At 41.5% G+C, this 23,264-nt stretch overlaps 1 protein-coding gene across 1 annotated transcript; it reads right to left on the bottom strand.

The window, feature by feature from the left end:
* Positions 1-5,403: 5,403 nt before the first annotated feature.
* Positions 5,404-14,433, bottom strand: eef1e1 (eukaryotic translation elongation factor 1 epsilon 1). Its single transcript, XM_022198941.2, has 4 exons — positions 14,304-14,433; positions 13,330-13,527; positions 10,368-10,463; positions 5,404-7,306 (listed from the first exon to the last, which is right to left on the bottom strand). The coding sequence occupies exons 1-4, from the start codon at positions 14,385-14,387 to the stop codon at positions 7,163-7,165; spliced, it is 522 nt and encodes a 173-aa protein (XP_022054633.1). The 5' UTR covers positions 14,388-14,433; the 3' UTR covers positions 5,404-7,162.
* Positions 14,434-23,264: the final 8,831 nt, after the last annotated feature.

The following is a 23,264-nucleotide window of genomic DNA, read 5'->3' on the forward strand; positions in this document are numbered from 1 at the left end:
GAATGCATGGCTAGATAAATGAACAGCCTGTAAATTAATTGAAGTGAAGACACTGAGCAAAGCCATGAAAACATTATTATAATCTTACAGATAAAATAATATAAAATAGTGTTTATAGCATGTCACTGCCTAACATAGTGTAGAAGACAAATGACTGAATGTTCTCATGTGCTACAAAGGCTAACACATAGCATTGTTGTGCTGCTGTGTCTGTGGCCAGCTGCAGGCGGCTCCCCCAGGAGTGAATGGTACAGTCCAACCACAAGCACAACACACAGAAATGTAAAAACACACAGTAATGACTCTTGTCTTTTAACGTCATTTTGAAAACAAATCTAATTCAAAAGCAAAAACCAGAAAGTCATCAATTAAAAACTGATAAACAAAACAAGATACACACGTGGACAAAATTGTTGGTACCCCTCAGTTAAAGAAGGAAAAACCCACAATTCTCACTGAAATCACTTGAAACTCACAAAAGTAACAATAAATAAAAATTTATTGAAAATTAAATAATCAAAAACAGCCATTACTTTTGAATTGTTGATTAACATAATTATTTAAAAAAACAAACTAATGAAACAGGCCTGGACAAAAATGATGGTACCTCTATAAAAGATTGAAAACTATTTGACCAGAGTGACATGATTAACTCAGGTGTGTCATTTAATTGACATCACAGGTGTTTCCAAACTCATAATCAGTCAGTCTGCCTATTTAAAGGGAGACAAGTAGTCACCCTGCTGTTTGGTGAAAAGGTGTGTACCACACTGAACATGGACAACAGAAAGTGAAGGAGAGAATTGTCCCAGGACATCCGAAAAAAAATTATAGACAAACATCTTAAAGGTAAAGGCTATAAGACCATCTCTAAACAGCTTGAAGTTCCTGTGACAACAGTGGCTCATATTATTCAGAAGTTCAAGACCCACGGGACAGTAGCCAACCTCCCTGGACGTGGCCGCAAGAGGAAAATTGACAAATTGAAGAGACGGATCGTTGGAATTGTATCCAAAGAGCCCAGAGCAACCTCCAAAGAAATTAAAGGTGAACTCCAAGGCCAAGGTACATCAGTGTCAGATCGCACCATTCGTCGTTGTTTGAGCCAAAGTGGACTTCATGGGAGACGACCAAGGAGGACACCACTGCTGAAAAAAACTCATAAAAAAGCGAGACTGGAATTTGCAAAAATGCATGTTGACAAGCCACAAAGCTTCTGGGAGAATGTCCTTTGGACAGATGAGACCAAACTGGAGCTTTTTGGTAAGGCACATCAACTCTATGTTCATAGACTCAAAAACCAAGCATACGGAGAAAAGAACACTGTCCCTACGGTGAAACATGGAGGAGGCTCAGTAATGTTTTGGGGCTGCTTTGCTGCATCTGGCACAGGGTGTCTTGAAAGTGTGCAAGGTACGATGAAATCTGAAGACTATCAAGGCATTCTGGAGAGAAATGTGCTGCTTAGTGTCAGAAAGCTTGGTCTCAGTCGCAGGTCATGGGTCTTCCAACAGGACAACGATCCAAAACACACAGCCAAAAACACCCAAGAATGGCTGAGAGAAAAGCGTTGGACTATTCTAAAGTGGCCTTCTATGAGCCCAGATCTGAATCCCATTGAACATATGTGGAAGGAGCTGAAACATGCCATTTGGAGAAGACACCCATCAAACCTGAGACAACTGGAGCTGTTTGCTCATGAGGAGTGGGCCAAAATACCTGTTGACAGCTGCAGAACGCTCATTGACAAATACAGAAATCGTTTAATTGCAGTGATTGCCTCAAAAGGTTGTGCAACAAAATATTAAGTTATGGGTACCATCATTTTTGTCCAGCCCTATTTCATTAGTTTGTTTTTTTAAATAATTATGTTAATCAACAATTCAAAAGTGATGGCTGATTTTGATTATTTAATTTTCAATAAACTTTTATTTATTGTTACTTTTGTGAGTTTCAAGTGATTTCAGTGAGAATTGTGGGTTTTTCCTTCTTTAACTGAGGGGTACCAACAATTTTGTCCACGTGTGTATATTAAAATTCATCTTTCATTTGATCTCTGCCAGTGCAAACTGAGCAACAAACCGCAGATCACTACATGAGCAATACCGAAACAATCTGACCACTTTAAAAGTGGGGAAACAAGCGTTGTCCATTTCCATTCATGGGAATGTTTCCTTGAGACATTTCTTTTTCATCCTCTGATTTTTTTTTTGGTCGGTTATTGTAGACCACAAGCATTTAAAGTTTTGACCTACAAATGAAGTAGTTTAGATAATGTGGAAAAATTAGATTAATTTCAGGATGTTTTGAGGCATTTCAGTTCTTGTTCATTGTAGTGCTGAAAGGATTTACTGCTATATGCCAAAAAACCTGCAAATAAACTGTCCTTTACTTGATTTTTAGTGGTAAAAAAAATCTATAATTAGTATTGTTGTTATTGGGGGAGTTGCCTTCTAACACCATCAGCTAACACAATGTAGCATTAGAACACAGGAGTGATGGTTGCTGGAAATGTTCCTCTGTACCCCTATGTAGATATTCCATTAAAAATCAGCCATTTCCAGCTGGAATAGTTATTTAAAATATTAGCAAAGTCTATCTTCATTGAAATAAACTGCTTTTTTTTCTAAAGAAGGACATTTCTAAGTGACCCCAAACGTCTGACTGGCAGTGTACATGTACGCAATGCAGGTGTTAAAGTGCCTGGAACAAGCCAAAGTCACAGTGTTTAGGGGTCTTCAAAACACCAAGTAGGTTGCTTATTCTTCTTAAAGTGCAGAACCTATAAATTAAACATTGCTGTTTCATCTCAGTTAAATCTGCAATCCTGTTTCATGGTAAAAACTGCAAAATCATGCCATTCTTTACCAAGTTTTCACAGCTTTTTCTGCTGCAGACAGAAGTAGTTTTCAGGCCCGTTCCCGGCCACAGCTCCACAGTGAAAGGTGAAGTCATCAGTAAATTCTGATGCTAACTCTACCTTCCTGACCTCTGACCACTCCCTCACCAGGCGGCAGGCTAAATTGCGCTTGTATTTGGCTGCTGGGGGCTTCAGGGGCTCAGTTGGTACAGTGGGCGGGTCCTGAGCGTGTCGACCCAGGGCCGCGACGGAGGGCCACCCCTGCAGAGTGTTGTTCCTCTCGCCTTCAGAAGTTGGTGTGAAGGTCGTCCCTAATTGGTGCCTCTGTCCTGGTCGCCCGCTGTGGCCTCATCACTGTGTCTGGCTTTGACTGCACTCAGGTTTGATCAGGGAGGAACCTGACTGTGAGTCTGAACCACACAAGCATTTTGAGATCCTGCCAAAAGCGTCAGTGCAGAGCCAAGAGGAGTTTCAAAACGACTGACGAATCATCGTTTCGGACTTGGGATCATTCTGAAGCAATTCAAAGAATATCTGGGAAAATATGGAAATCATTTAACAAGAAATCAAAACTCACTAACTTTAAATGAATAACTTTGACTTACTGAAAGAATATAAAGATACAAAGTCAACAAATGAACTAGAAGAGGCCAGCAAATGAACAAAATGTTTATAAAATGTAGTGAAAACATGTTCAGTTAAACAAAAGTAATAAATCTACCTTCGACATTTATCTATAATGGTTTCTTTTGTCACTTTATTTTAATGTTTCTTTTTGCTGTAACTTTAATCAGCTTCTTGTTTAGTAAGTTTGATATTTATGTTATTTTTTTCTAATTTAAATGCTGCTGTTTATAGCCCAGGTAACTACAATCAGAGGCTGAATTACTGATTGAATTTGACGGTCTAATGCAGGGGTGTCAAACATACGTTCTGAGGGCCAAAACCGGCCCGACAGTGGGTCCAATCTAGCCCTTCGATTGAAAATTACAGAGAAGACATCAACTGCAAATTGTACATTTGTGTAAAAATATGAGATTGAGATAGTTCACTTCCAGATACCTGTGATTGAACGTTTTTGTGCCTTTGTTGACACACTGTGATCTGTAAGTTGTAATGTGTAAATGATAAACTGAGACATAATAATGTTGAAATTTAACATATTTTTCACGAGAAATTTTCAGTTATTCATAAAGTTTTGTAAAAAGATACTTTATTAAATGTGAAGACTTCCAGAATGAACAGAAAAATCTGTTATTTTTAGGTTATTATGCCAGATTTTTACTTTTACGGCCAACTTGAGATAAAATCGAGTCATTTCTTTTTCATCCTCTGATTTTTTGGTTGGTTATTGCAGACCACAAGCATTTTAAGTGTTGCTCTACAAATAAAGTAATTTAGATAATGTGGAAAAATTGGACTAATTTCAGGATGTTTTGAGGCATTTCAGTACTTGTGCGTTGTCCTTTCTCCTTCCAAGAATTTTAACTCTTCAGTGCTCAAAGGACGTACTGATGAAGGCCAAGAAAGCTGTCATAAGCTGCCCTTTACTTTCAGTATTAAAAACATTTTCTATTATTAGGATTGCTGTTATTGGGGTAGCTATATTCTTACTTCTGTTGCTAATTTGTTGTTTATTCGTGGGCACAGCTTTGGCATGATCTGTAAGTTGCATTGTATACAAATCATAAACTGAGGCATAAAAATGTTGAAATTTACCATATTTTGCTTAAGAAATTTCAAGTTGTTCTTGTTTTGTAAAAAGAAACTTAATTAAATGTGAACGTTTTCAGAATGTATTGTTTTGCACTAAAACAAACAGAAAAATGTGCTTTTTATAGGTCATTATGCTATGATTTTACTTTTCCGGCCAACTTGAGATCAAACTGAGTCTATGGTTCGATATCTCTAAAAAGGTTTCAGCCTAATTTTCTTAAATGTTTGCTTTATAGATGTTGTGACTTCCACTGCTTATACCAATTAACTGTCACTATGAGTGCAAAATGAATCTGGCTACCTTCTAAAGCTTATTTTCCACAGGCACGTTTAGAGATGCATCTTGTCTATGCAGCAAAACATGCTTCTAAAAGGCATCCACCAGCATCCGTCACAAAAAAGGCATTATAATTGTAACTATGGCAACGATCACCACAAACAGAAACAAATCCAGAATTATTCGCTCAGCTGCAACTTTTGTGGGTAACATTTGATTATCTACACCTCAGGATTAAATTCAACCGTCTGACGCTGCGCATTTGAAACAGCACATTCTAATCAAATGTTAGCACAAGCGCGAGGACAAGGGCTTCTTTAACGGAGGACCACGGCTTAAACTGTCTCAACTAGTCACAAGGCTCGCTCAAATGACTGCAAGCTGTTTTTATCCTTCACGTCTCGTTTGTAGCGCTCGCCACAAACACACAGCAAGTTGTCTTTGCAGGACTTCATTGAACAACAGCCTTGTCTTCTGGCTCATTTGCGCAAGACAAATTCTTGAGGAGCACTAAAAGCACACACTGGATAATATGAAGCAGAGTCAGGGGTCATGAGCTGCGTATCCCTTTGATTTATTGGCACAGGATTTAACATCATGTTTACATCTGATAACGAAACCATTTGGCTTTAAGCAACAGGCGATATGCAGAGCCTCTGGATTTAAAAACACGGGTGAAAAGTCAGCATTTAGAAAGAGAACAGAGAATATTAAGGTCATTAGATGAAGAGATCAGTCCCATCATTTATCTGCTGAATGGTTTTAGCCGACCAAAGCGTTACAGTTAGAAAGCAATGACATTATCAATCAGTAAGACCATAAACCGAACACATATATTTAGTGTTTTCTCCATGACTTTTATGTTAATCTACAGGTTCAGCCACCACTGCCATGCTCTGGCCTGTTAATGGTCAAACACCCAGCCAGCAGCAGGAAGGCTTTCGGAGGCACAGATCATTGTTCACATGTCACAAAAAGATCCCTCGGCCTCTGGGTGCTCTTTTTCCTCCGTGTGGCCTCCCTCCCTCGCTCTCTCTCTCTCTCTCGCTGCCTCCCGTCGTCCTTCTCTCTCCAGTAGCCCCCGTGGGAGCGTGAGGGTTGAAATGACACACAGTGGCTGACTGTCGCCCAGGGGCCTGGGTTCTGGCCTTGGCTGGCTGGATCTGTGTGGCAGCTGGTGAGCCCGCTGCCCTCTCTCTGGCCTGCAGCATCAACAGTGGTGGTAGTGGGACTGATTGGAGCCTCACTCTGATCTCTGACTCTGGGGCTGACGCTCAACTGCTCACTGCAGCCCACACAACTGGTGGTGAGGAAGTGGAACAGAGAGCAGGAGTGTAATCAGGAACGAACAAAAACACACACACACAGAAGCTAAACTGTCCGGTGAAATGGCCAGGAGTTGCATGTAAAAGCGTAAAAATCCTATCAAAAACAATAATAGGACTGAAAAGAGCACAAGGACTGATAAGATACAGAGCCAGAGAAATGGTAAAACAATATGGACTGTGGTCTTTGTGGGGTTATGATGCCGAGCCAGCCAGCACATGGATCTGGTGGTGAAATGCATTGACATGGCAGGTAGGATGCTGCATTTCCCAAAGGACATAATGTACCGCTAGTGCAGCACCATCCTAAGTCTTCTTTGAACCGGTAATACTTCTCCTCACATGTTCAAGGCCCAGATTAAACAAAACATCTCAATTTATAAACAGAAACACATTTTTTTCCGAGCTAGCGGCCCTTCACCGCAACCCATACAGCCTTCCCTTTCAAAACAGTCATATGAGACTTCTGAAAGTCACACACATCCCGAGCAAACAACATAAACCAGCTAACCGTCCCTCATCACTGAATAGCGATTAAGATACCAGACTTTTTATAAATAGTGTTAGCATGACTGAATGATGGAGGGGATAAGATGACACAGAACCTTCTTTCTTTCTCCTCCAACCCTCACTAAAGCCAAAACCCAATGCTGCCGGGCAATGCAACTATTAAAAACACCCACATTGCTTTATGACTTCGAACTGAAATAGATGTTTATTAGCGTTCCTTAGTAGAACCGGTTACACTAAAACATTTTTCCAACTGAATTTTTTGATTAACCAAAGAGGAAACAGACAGATTTCAGATAAGTGACTGAAAAAACATGGAGGCCGGAATTATGATCCAAAGCAGATCGATATGACGGTGGGGGAACATCCTCAGCTTGTGACACAATCTTGGATTTTATGAGACTATACGCCCAGGTCTGGTCCAGAGGACAAAGGGGCTGTGATGGGTCAGGCTGGGTAGGTGGGTGTCAGGTCTCAGTGGTGTCTGCTGGTGTAAATTCTGTTCCTGAGCACAACTACTGGAGGGAGGTGATGTCGGACACCAGGATAGTGCTGGATGTGGTCGAACCACCTCGTAACGTTAACGTACTGCTCCTTCTCCTGGACGGCCAAGTCCACCTGGATGAGAGAAGAGAGAGGTTTAACTGACGTTCAAAGAAAAGCATTTAACGACCAGTGTGAAAGCGAGTGATGTTCACAGTGGCAAACGCAGTATTTCTGTGAAAGATGGAAAGTGTTGCTTAATCACACTTTGGTCAGTTCCCTCATTTCCGCCACACCGGTAACACTGATGAACACTCCAGCCTGGTAGGTGGCAGTAATGACCCTTATGTCTGTTTTACAGCCGCAACGAAGATACACAGGACGTACCGAGTGATGCCAAGAAAGTTTGGTGAACAGAGACCACATTGAGCTTGTTGGGCGGAAAGTTTTCTTTTAAAAACCTTCCAGATGTCAGCGTACAACAAAGACTTTTCTGATCACTTCAGCACTTCAAGCCGACGGTGTCACCTCAATGCAAAACATGCTGCTGTTAGCACCAGAGCTAACGTTAGCTACGACAGTCCTGGTACCGGCAAGTGTAACCATCCCATAATAGACCACTTTTCAAGACACTGAAAGTGCCTGAGTTTACGAAAAGTCTTAAAATGTTGAATATAATCGCTATAATTACACTTTGACTTTGCAGTAATCTGTGAATGCATTAGAGATGAAAAATGCAGATAAATAGAAATGAAAAATAAACATTTTTGTATTTAAAGTTCAAGTATATGTCTATTCATTGATTCAGTCGTCAACCAACATTTATTTGAATTGAACATTTTTGCTTATTGTGTCAAATATTGCTATTTGACAATTAATTACAAAGCCTCTAATTAGATTATTTTTTAATCACATCCCACCGCTAATTTTAAGAAATAAAAAATGTTCTGTCCTATTTATAAGGCCACCCCAACTAAAGACTTTCCTAGCTGACCAGTAGTCATTAATTCTAAATTTGTATTTTTGGTGAACAAGAAATGGTACAGTGCTTAGAGAGACATTTAGGCGGGCTGACAGTGTTAAAACTTTCTTACACTACTGAGAAATATAAAGCTGCAGCTCATAATGAGCCTTTGTAATATACATCTTATAAGTTCATGGACAAACTGAGCTGCAGAAGCAACAGAAACAGTTTGGCTACTGATTCTCAAAGTGTCAGAAAAAACATCAAGGAAACTGAACATTTAGTTATTTATACAGTGGACTTCAGGATGATGAAATGTGGTCAGCTAGAGCACCTCGTCCTCAGTAAATAAATACACAAATTTATAGGACCTTCCTTAATGCTGCCACCAGCCGGTCGCTCTTTAAAAAAATCCTCAGTTTTTACCGGTTACGTCTGCCTCTTCACCTGCCCTCTCAGGGTGACCGTCATTCAGGGTGCACAACATGAACAAGTCTCCTCTCAGGGGCTGTTTGATTTACTGTTAGGGGGCATCTGTATTATTTAACTTTAACGGTTTCTGTCTGAAAAACTGAAATTTCAGGAAAGAATCTGCAAAACAGAAACACTGATTAGATCAGCGGTTCCCAACTTTAAGGTCTGAACATGAAATATTCTCATCTACCAAGATACAAATCGGAGCGATCATGGGGATAATTTTCCTAATAACTAAGAAGTATTTGTGGTTGCGTGATTGCTGCTACATAAAACTGTGTTCACTGTTCCATTCCTGGTGAAATGTGATATATTTTTTATCTCATTGGGCCTGAAGAAATACCTAAAATGAGAAAACCTCAGAAGAAAATAATCTTTTTGGTTTAACCCATCATAAGTCAGGTCTACACTGAAAAACAACGTGTGACATGGGTCACAAGTAAACACTGTTTCATTTCTTATAGTCACAAGCCAAATGGTCGGGAAGCACTGATTTAGGCTGATAGAAATTCTGCCGGCAAAGTAGCATGCACCAAAATAACATTCCACTTTTTACTTTTTAAGTGTGGGAAGAAGAAAAATGTGGCCGCTTTCACCGAGACATTTTGTTCTTTTGAAGGATGTGCTCCTCTTCAATGTCCAAAACAATCACTGATAGACAAAATATGTACGTGACACTGTGGGTAATCACAAGTTAACACATTTCACAACCTGAAACTGATTGCTTGTTGTGATATCAATTTTTGTAGCACACGTCGGAAGGAGCCTCAACTTTAGGGTCAAGGCTATGAAATCAAAGTTACAGCTTTGTGTTTTATGTAAATATTTTCTTGTTTCTACACACTGCAGGTGTCAAACTAAAACATAAAAGCACAATGTTAGATTTCATCGTTATGTCCTTGGAAAAAAATTCTGATTATGCATGTGGTTTTTCTTTATCTAATTAAGTGTGAGTATGGAAATTCCCCAACAATCCAGCCTAAAACCATTCTACCACCAGTCAGGTTTAATGTTTGTGTGATGTTGTTTTCCATGAATTGAACATCAGCGCAGGCTGTAGTTAAGGGTTGGGCTAGCTGACCCCCTGTCCCTGAGGTTAAAACCCACGCTGATTGCAAACCAAAGTGACGCTCCTCTGCCTGGTGGCGGGGGGGCAACCTTCCATCTCAGTCACAACCGCTGACATCTCAACATGTGATCTCTTCCTCCCTCCATCTCATTCTGCCTTTCCCATTTCTGAACTCACTTTTTTCTTTTTTTTAATCATGTAAGGCGTAACAAACTTACTTGTCCCTGGTCTGAGGCTAAAGACATCACTTTATGCCACATCACTTTATTTGTTTGAAGAGAAGTGAGGATGTGTTTATGATCCGTGTGTTCATTGCCAGCTTGTTCTTGATGCCCTTTAGCCATATGACTGGTCTAATTGTGTGCTATGTGCTATGACAAATTGCTTATTAAAGTTGTGGTTTGACTGAAGTGAAGGCTGATAAGGAGGGAAAAAGGACAGGAAAAGGGACGGATGGATGAGTCCTCGGTAAATGGTGCTAAGTATGCACTGAAACATAACAGATCAATCAATTCCTACTTTGGAAAACTCAGAAAATCTACAGTTTCTTTCAAGTTGTAATGACAAAAGTACTTATATGTGCCCTGGTAGAACACCTTAAATAAAAAAAGAGTATCTGATCTTTACAGAATTCATGTTACGGTCGGCTGAACACAGTGGGGACATCTGAAGGTGCAGCAGTAACTTACTATGAGCGGATGGATTCCGTAGTACATGAGAGTATCGGCTACAGTGAAGCGGTTCCCTGCCAGGTAGACCTTGTCTTGCAGGTAGAGGTTGAGGTCCTGAAAGAGGAAATTTCAAAACACAACATGCTATGCAAATGAGTCCATTACTTATGATAATTTATGCATTATGGTAAGTATTTCTATGTAAACACACTTGTCTTCACATGACAGATGAATACATTACAGGAATCACTAATGAAGCTCCCTTTAAGAGAAGAGGTGATGTCGTTGGACTTAGAAGCTGTTTTGCATTTAATTTTAAGACTGCTGTAAACGTGAATATTCAGCTTGTTGGAGGACATATTTTCTTGTACTATTATTATTTCTTCAACAAAATTTGACCCTCTTGATGGACAGTACAGACCTAAAGGGGACACAACAGCAGGTTCATTAGCCTATATATCTGTGGGTGCGTGAGGTACATGAGTCTGGATCGTGGCTAGCGTGTGTCTGCGCGCTGTGCTATGTGGATAGGAATAATATGTAACCTGAGGGGGTATGTCATCTCTCCCCATGACTGGCGACTTAGCACAGATGCCGTACAGAACAGGCTGTTTGTTTATTCCACTTCCAAATGACTACAACTCTCGCTTGCAAATCTAATGAAGCCGTCGTAAACTTGGGCAGCATTTAGTGTATGTCTCAGCGCATGTCTGTGTACGCGATGCAAAGTCGTGCATGGAAGTGCTGGTCCCAGGGGAAGGGACCATCTTTAGCACTTGTACATTGTGAGAAGGGAAAACTCCACACACACACAGAGCATCTTGGGGGCAAATGGAGTTATTGTGCGGCAAGAGTGGGTGATGCCAAACAAGGCATGAAGACTGCAGACTTCCTCCCCTTCCACCATCAGATCCTTGCTTTTCTTAGCCTACAGCCATGAAGATGAAGCCCAGTCGAGCATCAGAGGAGACACAGCTCTCCTGCTACCCCCCCACCCAGCACATGGAGCTCAAACCTGGGTTCTTCTCTACCTGCCCCCGCCTTAGCTCTGCATTCATATGGTTGGTACGTTCAGATAAAATAATGCTGCAAAACTCTGTAGCAACATTTGGACAGCCAAAAAGTAGCACTGCACAACAACAAAGTTTGGCCCAAACACTTTAGAAAATTCAAAAATACCAAAAACTGTGCAACAATTCCTCTAAGTTTTTTTGCCCTTTGGGTAGGTCATGTAGTGGGAAAGCACTGCTGTTCCTTTTTACATGAGACAGAGGCTGAATAAACAACTAAGAATACCTTACAAGACATTTATGTTCCAACTGCACTACATCGCAGGTCTGTGTCCATTTACTTCTTCTGTACTTACATATTAAGGTGATGTTAACTACCGTAATGACACTCCAGAAATACATTTCTGTTGTTGCTGCCTTTCTTAGATTCAGATAAGTGACCTCTTGAGTTTACACAACTTTATTCTTCGGGCCTTCAGGCAACCTTTACTATCGATGCCTAACTCTGAATTCAGATTTTTAACTACTGAATACATTAAATGCAACGGATTAAAGGGAAAACTTTGAAAATGTTTTCTCTTGTTTATACTGATGGTGCACAGAGTTTTGTCAGAAACAGTAAATCACTGCACTCTGTTCACTAAAGACACAGTGATTATTAGATACAATTAGCTACATTCTGAGACATTTGCATCATATAACAAATGACAGTATTTAAATTTTGTAGCAGCAGGAAGTGACCCAGTACCAGGATTTTTGGTTTAAGGTGGAGTGCCAGACTCCCCTCTACATTCAGCTGTCTGTGTTCAGGGCCAAATGGTCTGGTGTGTTTATCTTAATATTACATGAGTGACAAGATGTTTACTTTGGAAACAAGTCTCAGCTTGATAAACTATGAATTTCTTGTGTGCATCCCGGGGTGAGAAAGTTGAAGAAGTCCTGCATTTGACACTTTTTATCTGTGGATAATTTAATAGGAGATGACTGGTGTGCTGGAAAGAAGGACGCAGCTAAAGCAGCAGGACAGGACAGGAGGCCACCGGGCACCAGAGCTGAGCTGCTCAGGGCGACTTCCTTCTGGAAGTGGCACCATTAAAATATTTAAGAGGCCTGTCCAGATAACATGCTGCCGCACAGCACGACTTCTCAGCCATGCCACAACAGTGTGTCACACTGAGAAGTGTGCACACACATACACAAACACACACACACACTTCACGCTGACAGGACGGTGCCAAGAGGCGCCTAGCGTCCAGCAGACCAGTGGCTGGCGATCCATTTCACACTGACTGGCGTCAGGCACATTAAAGCATTTTTCTCTCATGTGGGGCCATGTCACTTAAGGGCCATACATCAGTCTGTATTCCTGTCGCTTGTGTCTTAACAAGGCGCGTGCGCGCGCGCGCGCACGCACACACACACACACACACACACACACACACACACACACACACACACACACACACACGTTTGTACTTCTATCTTAGTGAGGACATCCATAAGCGTAATGCATTTCCTAGAGCCTTACCCTAACCTTAACTGTCACAACTGATTGCCTAAACTTAATCCTTACCCTAACCAAACCTCAATTCATATCTGTTCTCTAAAAACAAGTCTTCACCCTCAAACATGGCTTTTTCAAAGTGAGGACCGGCCAAAATGTCCTCACTTTGATAGTTAAATGCAGAAAATGGTCCTCACAATGTAGCAAGTACAAGAACAAATAGTCAGACAGACAGACACACAGAGATGACAAAATGCAAGAGAAACAGAGATGCTGTGGTGCTTTTGATACAGTGCCATTAATTTCCCTAATAAACCTTTAATACCAGCATAGACAAGCTGGAAGCAAAACTTTTCATTTGACTAAGCCTTAAAAGATCAGGATTAAAACTGTAAATACATATGCAAAAGCATTTTCTTAGACAAAGAATAGATTTCAAGGTTTCCTTCAGTATTTGCCTCTGTACCTTCAGGATGATCTTGATGTCTTCCTTTGCGCAGCTGTCCAGCTTGGTCACTCTGTACTCCAGCCACTGCTGCACCACTGCCCTGCTCTCTGCAGTGTCACCCAGCAGCTCTGGGCGTTTGGCTTCTTTCACCAGGTGACAGGCGATGGTCGCCAGCCCCAGCAGTGGAGGACCATTATTATTCTGTAGCACAGGTACCTGCAGGGTGAAGTGTGACAGAAGCAGAGCAGTGAGATGTCACAAAATGAATCTCTTTTTAATGTGTTAGACACCAACAATTAAATGATAATTCATTTCCAAAGACAGACAAATGTCAAATTGATAACTACGCATTCATGAGTAAAAGTGTTTGGCAATTAGGGAGTGTCTCGTGCACAGTGTTTATCGGTGTATAACTGACAAAACTGATTCATTAAATGAGGTTGGGTTTGTAGGCTAACACACAGATGAGTGTTTTATATGGAGAAGGGAGAATAATTTACAGTCTTTTCCTTCAAGCCCTCTCTATTTACTTTGATTTAAAAAAAAAAATCAGAGCCATGAATTCTGGGATCTGTCCTGTTCTCTCTCTTACTTCTTTAAGCACACACCCACTTCACAGTATTTAAGCTGTAGTGGACGGTGACAGCTGACTCCACCTCTCGGTTCATTCCTATGGACGGCCATGCTCAGAGCATGGAGCTGTTCCCATTGTGCCGACTTGTGGAAATAAGACAGCCGGCAGCAGTTGTTGCGACCAGGTTCAGTTGAGGTTTCAGACTAATTCTGACCATCAGAGCAACTCAGGTGGCCACTGACCGGCAGCACATGGTAAAAATGCCACTAAAACACCCTTATTGTCAACACACATGGCTAGCTTGTTAGCATCCCCCCGTTAGCAACACTGTCCTAGTTACAGCTTACAAGCTTCCTTTCTAATAAAATGGCGACTTCACACCAACAGCGCATGGCACAATAAAGAACTGTCATATCACCTTTTTATCCCCCTGTGTGCTGTACTTGTTCGGCTTTTTCAGACCCAAATATTTCTCCAGCGAGGATAGCTCCCGTAGCGCCATGTTTCTGACTGTCGGAGGAACAGTGCGGTGTACGGCTGCTGTGATTGGCTGAAAGTATTAAGTCCCGCCTTGCAGTGTTTGACCGACTGTATAGGAAACCAATAGAAAGACAGCATGCGTGTCTCTTATCTTTCTTTCTATTGCATCAGTGACAATGACAATGACTTATTCACTTATCAATCAAAATAAAATAAAATAAAAAAATAAAATAGCTATATTCAAAACTGAGTCAGCTTGACCAAGTAAACTGCAAAATTATGAACTGCAAATACCACTATGTTCATATTTTTTTCACACATTAGCAATCACTAATAGGGGCAAAGAACCAGAGTTTCAAGATGGAGAGGTATTAGTGTTATTCCACATTTTTACAGAAAAAAAATATGTATCTGAAATTCAACAATACTCAGAAAAGACATCCTTTTCATGGCTAAAATAAGGGCACAAAAATACAACAACCTGACGCTGACAATAGATTACAGCTCTTATCCTGCAGGTGACAGTTGAAATTATTTTTACATTTCATTTACAATGTTTAAACAGATCACTTTGTAAAGGTTATGATAGATAGTAGACAAACAAACAGCACATCTGTTGTGGTTTTATGAGCATGTTTGACCACATGCCAAAGTAATTCCCTGTTGCTGACATAATTAAGGTTTAATAAATGCCCTCCCAAACTGCACTTTACCAGTACAGCACACTGCTGTTGAACATTTGCATATCCCAGCATTCCCTAGGTGGACTCAGCTCTGTAATCCAAATGATCCCTGATGGCTTGGACTGAACTGATCAAAAATGAATGTTACGCAGTCCTGCCACTTCATAGCAACATGCATGTTATCCCAGAAGCTCTCTTGTGAAGATTTGTGGTCAAATGGAATCAACATTGACGGTGGGAAGTCTGGAGTTTCAGTCTGAAGTCCTGCAGCAAAGTTTTCCGTCCTGCCTGTCTGTCTGTGCAGTGAGTCCTGGCTGTGACATTGTGTGTGCCGTGTCTGTTTGGATATGTACTGTGCCTTCACGATTTCCCCATAATGAAATGTCACCTGTCAGTCAAAACTGGGCTTACTAACTACATACTGTCCAGGTGTGTGTATGTGTGATTTTATGTGTATATGTGTGACACCACAGAGAGTGACAGCTGGGCTGAGGTGTCACACGTCAAGCTTCCCTTTCATTCCCAGCAGATCCTCTTTGTAACAGCTCACCTGGATGACAAGACTTGCGGTCATGTCAGCGACTCTAGCAATACGAATCAAATTCATCTTTTCCCTCTGGATTTTATTGCCTTAATTCAGACTACAATAAAATATCCAAGCAGATGATGAGTAAGGCAGACAAACACTGGCGTGTTTGAACTGACGACAGTTTTGGCTGCTTTTGACTGCAGTTTACAAAGACTTAGTAGTTGGACAGATTTATTTAGTTGTAAAAGTACTGTTCAGTTTTCAAGATCCAAAATATCTAAAGGAATAAATAAACAAATGTATACAGTGAACAATTTTTTATACAAGTTTAAGTCTTCAAAAAGAAATCTGCAAAGTTACCAGTAACTTAAATAATCAAATAAATGTACAGAAATAAAAATTTGTCCCTGAAATGCACCAAGTACAACACCTCACTTTTTCCTCTTCTTTTTAAAAATGCCTTAAAGGTTGGGAATGTTTTATTAGTTCATCTCTAAAGGTGACAATAGTGCACAGTACAGCAGCATGTAATTATTCAAAAAGGATGTGCACTCATGAATGACAGAAAAAAGTAAAAACCGTGGTTTTGTACTGAAGTAGTGAACTGTTGCTGCTGCTATTATTGTTATGGTGCTGGTTAATAAAAAGCATCTTAAAATGCATTTACAAAGATTCTAAAAGATTCTAAAGATTTGCACTTTCAAATGATGATTCAGAATGGACCGTTTCCAGAATTTTCACTTGGCCTATATTCCGACCAGTGAGTATTTCAGGTGTAAGCACAATACTGCACTTGAGTGTAAATACTTTCAACCACCGAGTGCAGCAATGCAAGGGAGCTATTAGGAGCATGTGACAAAGTAAAAACAAATGGAAAATCTGCTTTAGGCTGGACTCATCAACTACTTAATTGGAGGAAATAATTTTCAATGCAGCAGTATAATACAAAGAGGGCCACCAGCAATATTCACTAATATATATTCATTGTATTTATTACCCTTGCCATATATTTTTATTTTTCTGGGTCACGTTTATTCACTACAAAAGGAATAAATGGTGAAGGCAATGTCCACATTCATGGACTTTAACCGAGCTTCAAAGCAAACACTGTTCTGATCAATTTACGTTGAGAAAACTGGAGTCTCCATGTGTTTTTACCCCGTTGTCATCATGGCAAAAATATTCTCCGGTCATGCGGTGTTCCACTTTCTACTGAGCCTTTCCAGTGCTGTCATATTTCCTGGCGCATTGTGAAATAGCATCAGATTTCACATGGGATGTCAACTGTGAATATTTAGCAAACTGTATACAAATGAGCATAATGAGAGGGTCATTCTATAGTCTAACAGAGCAGTTTAAGGTCGTATATCCAGGGCCTTTTGATTCTCATATGGCAGCAGGCAGCAGCTGTACTTCATGTGAACTACTTTCATTGATGTTTATTGCCCTGCACATCCACTGTATCCGCGATGTTCCCTTTCACCGCATGCACTTAATATAAAAGAACAGATGATATTTTTAAACCCAATTTGTTGAGAAAAAGCTGTCCCAGAAAACAAATTAATTATAAGAATGAGTACACAGACTATCACAAATGATTAGATGCCATGAAACAAGGTAAGGCTAATTCTCTGCATGTTTTTTTTTCCTCTCATCCAACCTTCCTTTTTTTTTGCTGTTTGTTTATGGGCTCCAGCACGTCATACACTTTTACCCTAGTGGGGCTTCCATAAATGCATGCCTGCAGCGTTAAAGTGCGTCTCCTTTAACTAAATGCCTTGAAGCTGCCACATCCTGTCTGTACTCAGGCGGGCTGAGGACAACGATCCCTATGCTGAGGACTAACTGTAGCCTGTGGGAGTTTTCTCATGCCGATTGTGATACACAATCTGGGGTCACATTAGTAAGGAAATCTACAGTGGGGGTCACTGAATGTGCCGTGGGGCTTCCCAAGCCAGGCATAGCCATAAACGCAGCCTCAGTCCTGGTAGATGTATCCCCCTCTGCCTAGTGTGCAGCCTACAATATGCTGTTACACTGATTTGTCTAGCCGGGACGCAGGGCCCGCAGCCCCGCCTGTCTCCTCTGTTACCTTTCATGACCTGGGAAAGCTTCTTGACTGAATACTGTATTTTAACCACACAGATGCTCGCGGAGGGAGAGGGGGGATCGGTTGTGAGTGGGAGACATGAACGCTGTCAGCACAGATTGGTGAAATTGCATATTGGTGCTAGGTCGGATCCCCACCGGAGAGCGAACATGGGGACAGGCGCCAGGCGGCTGGGTGACAGTTTGGGAGAAGGCTGAGAGCTGCGAGATGAAGACAGACAGATGTATGGGGGTCAGAATGCTGCCTTTACCTTCAGCTCCTGTCAGGTTTTGTTTTTGATTTGATTTTGTCCAAGGAAGTTGATGCTGAAGGCTGAAGACACTGACAGGAAACGAGATTTTGGTAGATGGGTAATAGTTTGTATTGTGCAGGGAGTGGGCTTTTAGGTTACAGTGTAGAATTATGGGTGAATTTTGTGATAACAACACAAATTTTTGAGGTGTTTGTTTTATTATTACAACTCTCTATTTGATTCAAAACAAAAACTATTTCTGGAAGCATTATTTTAGCTCAAATTAAAGCTGCAGCGAACACGATGAATTCTTAGATCTGTAAAGAGTTGAAAGTTTGTATAAATTAAATTAAATTTCTCATTTTGTTCCATTATCAGTCCAATCCTTAAACATATTAATTCGCTGCCACAATTTAGAGACAAAAGGACCGCATCTTTGTAATGGAGAGGTTGGAACTAGTAAGTCTTCTTCTGTTGATTTACGAACCGATTTCTTGTCTGTTAATGTCCTGTTTTGAAAGTTAATCTTCGAAAACCGAATGTCATCCCCAAGACATCTAATTCATTTCCGAGCCAGACCTACAATACAGTAAGTCACTTTCAGTCAGCGTAGTGTATGACTAGCGGTAGTCTTCACAGTGTGTCTTTTGGCTCAGGAGCTGCTGGCTCTGGTAGTGGAGGAGAGTCAGAGGATGCCAGAAATGTCGTAGCTCCAGGCCGGGCCTTTGGGCCTTCATGACGACAACAGTGATGGGATTATAGGAACCACCCTGCTGCTCCATGCAGGAGCAGGCACCCAAAGGCTAAAAACAACAAGCTGGTCCCACACTCCATCACACACCAACACACGCACACATGCAAATGAGTGTATGTTTGAATATGTTTACAGCAGAGAGGGGGGGAGGGAAGGGCTGGATGAGCCAGTGACAGGGGTGGAGTGATGACATTTTTGTGGCATTTCATGTCTTTGCCTTAACATTTGTGACACTAGATTAGCATTGGAAGGCACACTCATGAATGCATGTGTGTGTGTGTAGATGCAGCGTCTGATCGGGTGAGGCCCCGCAGACAAACGAACGAGTAATAAAGGCAGTTTCTCCATTTCCTCCTCCTCTGCTTACATGCCAGCCCACTAGGCTGTGGGACATGCTGGGGGACACAGTACCAGCTCACAGTAACAACAAACCCTGTCCCTGCCTTCCATCCAGCAGCAGTCACTTAGGAGTATTAATTACCGCTCTGAATTTCCTCCTCCATAGCCATCCGTGTCCCCCTCAGACAAACAACCTCGGTGGGAGGATCTTGATTATTATAGCTTCTGAAAAGTCAGATTGTCTTTTATTGAAGTTGCCCACTGGCCATGCAGGTTTCTCTCTCTCTCTCTCTCTCTCTCTCTCTCTCTCTCTCTCCCTGTCTTTCTTTCTCTGTATCTCATTCTTCCTTTCTGTGTCTCTCATCCATGATTCAGACAAAATCTTGGAGGAAACAGTTATGCCGGTGCTCTTGTTGTGGCCGGGAGGTTGATGAGGGAGACTCCCATGTTGTTAGAGGTCCCAAGTCATGCAGCTCACGTGAGGTTAAAGCAGGAACAAACACACACACACTAAACTGAGGCTGGAAGCTGCACACTGAGCTGCTGTTTTGTCTTTCACCAGCAGGGAGCACTGTGGGTCTTTCAAAAATCCCAAAGTCCAGCTCTGTTCACCGTCCAGTTACATCGAAGCTAGAACTCTGCCTTGTAAAAATTAACTTTTAATCCAAAATAGGAAAGTGAGTGTTAAAAAGAGATGCGATCACGTGCAACTTATAGGACTACAGAAATCACTGTAACTGTATCTTGAAAAATATTTATGCCACTATGTTCAGTTTTTCAAGTAGAATACAGTGGGCCAGTTTTTCTGCCCTGTCAGAGTCATACTTATTGCAGTCCTGCATAAAATTTACTCTGTTCTAGTATTTTAAAATGCTACGTGTGAAAATGTGAATGCTACAATAATTTGGTATCATCCTCCACAGTATCCGATGTGGATCAGGTCCAGATGTGGCGTTCAGTGGCCTGTTGTGTTAAAGTGCTTGGCTCAGGGGCACATTAATGATTTTTTTCTTTGCCATTTTGAAAAGGTTAAAACGAAGCTCCATCTTTTTCATTGCAAAGTTTGAAATGTTTAAGAATCACGGGTGTATGAGAACGCATTTGGGAAACCTCTGCCCGGCTCCTAATCCTCCCCGCTCATCCGTCTTCATGTCTTTAACCCATTAGTTTGATTCACTGCCTCTGGAGCGGGAAAGTGAAAGCTCAGGCCGGCACTTGTCTCTCCTATGACTGTGTCCACTATATCCCTTTCGCGTGGCACTTTATGGCCTGCTGGAGACGAGTAGAGGAGACATGCATGTGTGTGCGCGACTGGAAAAGAAGACAGAGAGTGGAGGGGGGCAGGTGGAGAGATAGATATAGGGAGATTCAGAGGGTTATTTGTCCCTCTTCCCCTCTCTGAGAGCGAGGAATCATGGTCTGCATGACAGGTCGCCAGCCCCCGTTGGGGGTGATCTATATGAGGCCCTCTTTATTGGCAATTTCAACCCAGGGACAGATGAGACTCCAGCCAGCCAGCCGGACAGCCAGACTATGATGAAAGCAGCCAGGACTCACCTGTGACTCTCGCACTGAAGGCTGGAGAAATAATGCATCAGGAGGTTATATGTGGAGCTATGTGCAGAGTGTGCTGTGTGGATGTATGAGCCGTGAGTGTGTGAGGTAGAAATAATGTATGGCTGCTGTCATGCCCAGAGGTCTCTGTTTAGTATGGAGAGAATCACTGAGCTGTGTTGCAGGCAGATTTCGATTGAGATGCTTTGGATACTTTACATATTGTTGGAATGTAGGGTAAATAATTCACCTCAGAGCAACAGTCAAGAACCTGTCCATGACTTATTGCTTTTGGCTTCTGTGGAGTAACACGGCTGCGAACATGCCTATTTTATAACAAAGCACATACTGCGCTGCATGTGAACCATATAAAACTGTGTCTGTGCTACTTGAATTGAATATTGTTCTGCCTGAGTGCAGAGGAACATTAAAAAGCATTCTAAAACCTGGATGTTAAGCTGATTGTAATAAAACACTAAAGTCACCATAAGAACTAAAACATTACTTTAAGATTCTGATTGAACTGAAACACAACTCCATTCTCCCACACACTTTTCTTAACATCCTGCACTGGGTAACACTGATATCACATTCAGCCCTTTCTCCCAAGTCTGCGAAACACATTTCCCAGTTTTCAAAGTCCTGAATCGCACAAGGCAAATCACTGGGAACTAGCATGACAACATTCAAGCTCTGAGCAGACAATATATCCCGAGGCCATTCCTCCATCCAACGCGCTGCTGAATGAAAGACAGAAGCTTGCAAAGTGACGAACACCATGAAATAGCCCTGTAATGAACAATTGCTCTCATATGGGAAGGCGTGTTCAGTCAGGAACAGCCATTAGACCCGTCTCTCTCTGTTCACTCCTAATCGATTAGTACAGTCTGCAAAGCATTGATCAGCGGTTTGCTTTCAAGTGTTGCGATGGTGGAAAGGTTTAGAAAATACAGATTTAAGGGCACCGAACAGGTTTAGAAAGAGGAAAGCTGAAATCTACATATTGTGGTTCTGAGCTAACAGGTCATAATGTTGAAAACTGTGAAAAACACGGATTGTGATTTGATTAGAATTTCCACATTTCATTCCTTTCTTGTACTGTCTGTATTAAATCTTTTTCAAAATCATATCATCTTATCCTTAATGTTTTTGTTAGGCCATTTGAGACCTCAGGCTCTTTATAAAAGCTCAAGAAACATACTAAAAAAACAACATGTTTAGTGTAAAAACACCAAATATGGAAGCTATTCTGTCACTCTCATCAACTGTTCAAATAGAGGGAAAGGTTAGCATTGCATACTTTTCTATAGCTTAATTATACATAAAGCAATTGTTGGAGCCTAAGCAATGAGGAAACAAAGCCAATGTCAACAAAACACAAGGGTCAGCAATGCTTCTCGGAGGTGCTGCCATAGATTTTAATCTCCAAATGGACCAATTAATCATTTGATTCACTAACTGAAACAACTGTGCTCCAGCTGTTTAAATACTATCTTTAAGTTCTCTGATGAAGAGATTGAAGCTCAGGAATTTAGAACATGGAAATGATCTGACTGACTGACTGACTGAGTGACATATTGTACATGTACTGGAGATATATGTCAAATGTTTTGCCCTTGTGGTGTTCTGTGTGTTGCTATTGGCCGGATGGAACCCGACATGCAGCACATATGACTTCACTTACACAGACATGCAGGTGTACAGGCCTGTGGTATTTAATTTCTGCGGATTGTAATAGGTTATATGTGTCGATGTGGCTGTGTGATGATCTGCTTCATTTCACAAATATATATAAATGAGAGTACATGTGACTTTAAGTGCACAGCGCAAGCCGATACCTGCATATATACTGCACAGTACGCCTATATACAGTATACCTGTGTGTGTGCATTGTGTCGTATGCTCTGCAGTGACCGTCACTGTTTCTCAGTGTTTGTCATTCTGTCTGTCTGTGTTTGTCCTGCTTGCCTCCATGTACACTCAGCCTCTAATTAACTTAATAAAGTGTAGCAATTTTGACATTTAGAGGCCTAATTTGCTCCACAGTAGCGGACCGGCTGACCGGCGTTGCAGATAACGCAGACTGACAGGATCAGAGAAAAGTCTGTTTATCTGGGGAATTAAAGGGTAAAAAGAGGCCTGGCTTAGTGATAGGTGCTCTCCTGTGTGGTGTGTGTGTGTGTGTGAAGGGAGAACTTCTGTGCTTGCATGTGTGTGAACTCAGGTTTGTGCACATTTGCTTGTGTGTTTCTGTGTGTGTGTAAGTGAGAGACAGGCTCAGTTATTACTTAAATGGCTTATGGTATAGTCTGACGCAGGGAGTCGGCTTGTTTAGGCCTATCACCGTTGTCCAGCTAAAATGTTGAACTTGTGACCTTTGCCTCAGGTTTCTGCAGGCTTGCTGGTGGCGCTTCACATGCGCCGTGTTCTGTCTTTGCAAATCTCCCTCTTAATAAAGCTATCAGATTTACCGAAAGACAGAGAGACAGAGACGCACGCACAGCAGTGCTCTGTTTGCAGATACAGCCAAAGACAATCTTCCCATCTACCTGGGGGGACCTGCTAGCACCAGCGCTCGCGGCTATACACATCCTCCATCAAAACATCACTGACAGAGAAGTCAAGTCGCTCTCTCTTTCCCCTCCCGCCGCCTCCGACCCGTAACCCATTTATCTTGAGATAACTTTGTCAGATTGTC

Source organism: Acanthochromis polyacanthus, chromosome 20 (genome assembly GCF_021347895.1).
Source record: "Acanthochromis polyacanthus isolate Apoly-LR-REF ecotype Palm Island chromosome 20, KAUST_Apoly_ChrSc, whole genome shotgun sequence".
Lineage (NCBI taxonomy): Eukaryota > Metazoa > Chordata > Actinopteri > Pomacentridae > Acanthochromis > Acanthochromis polyacanthus.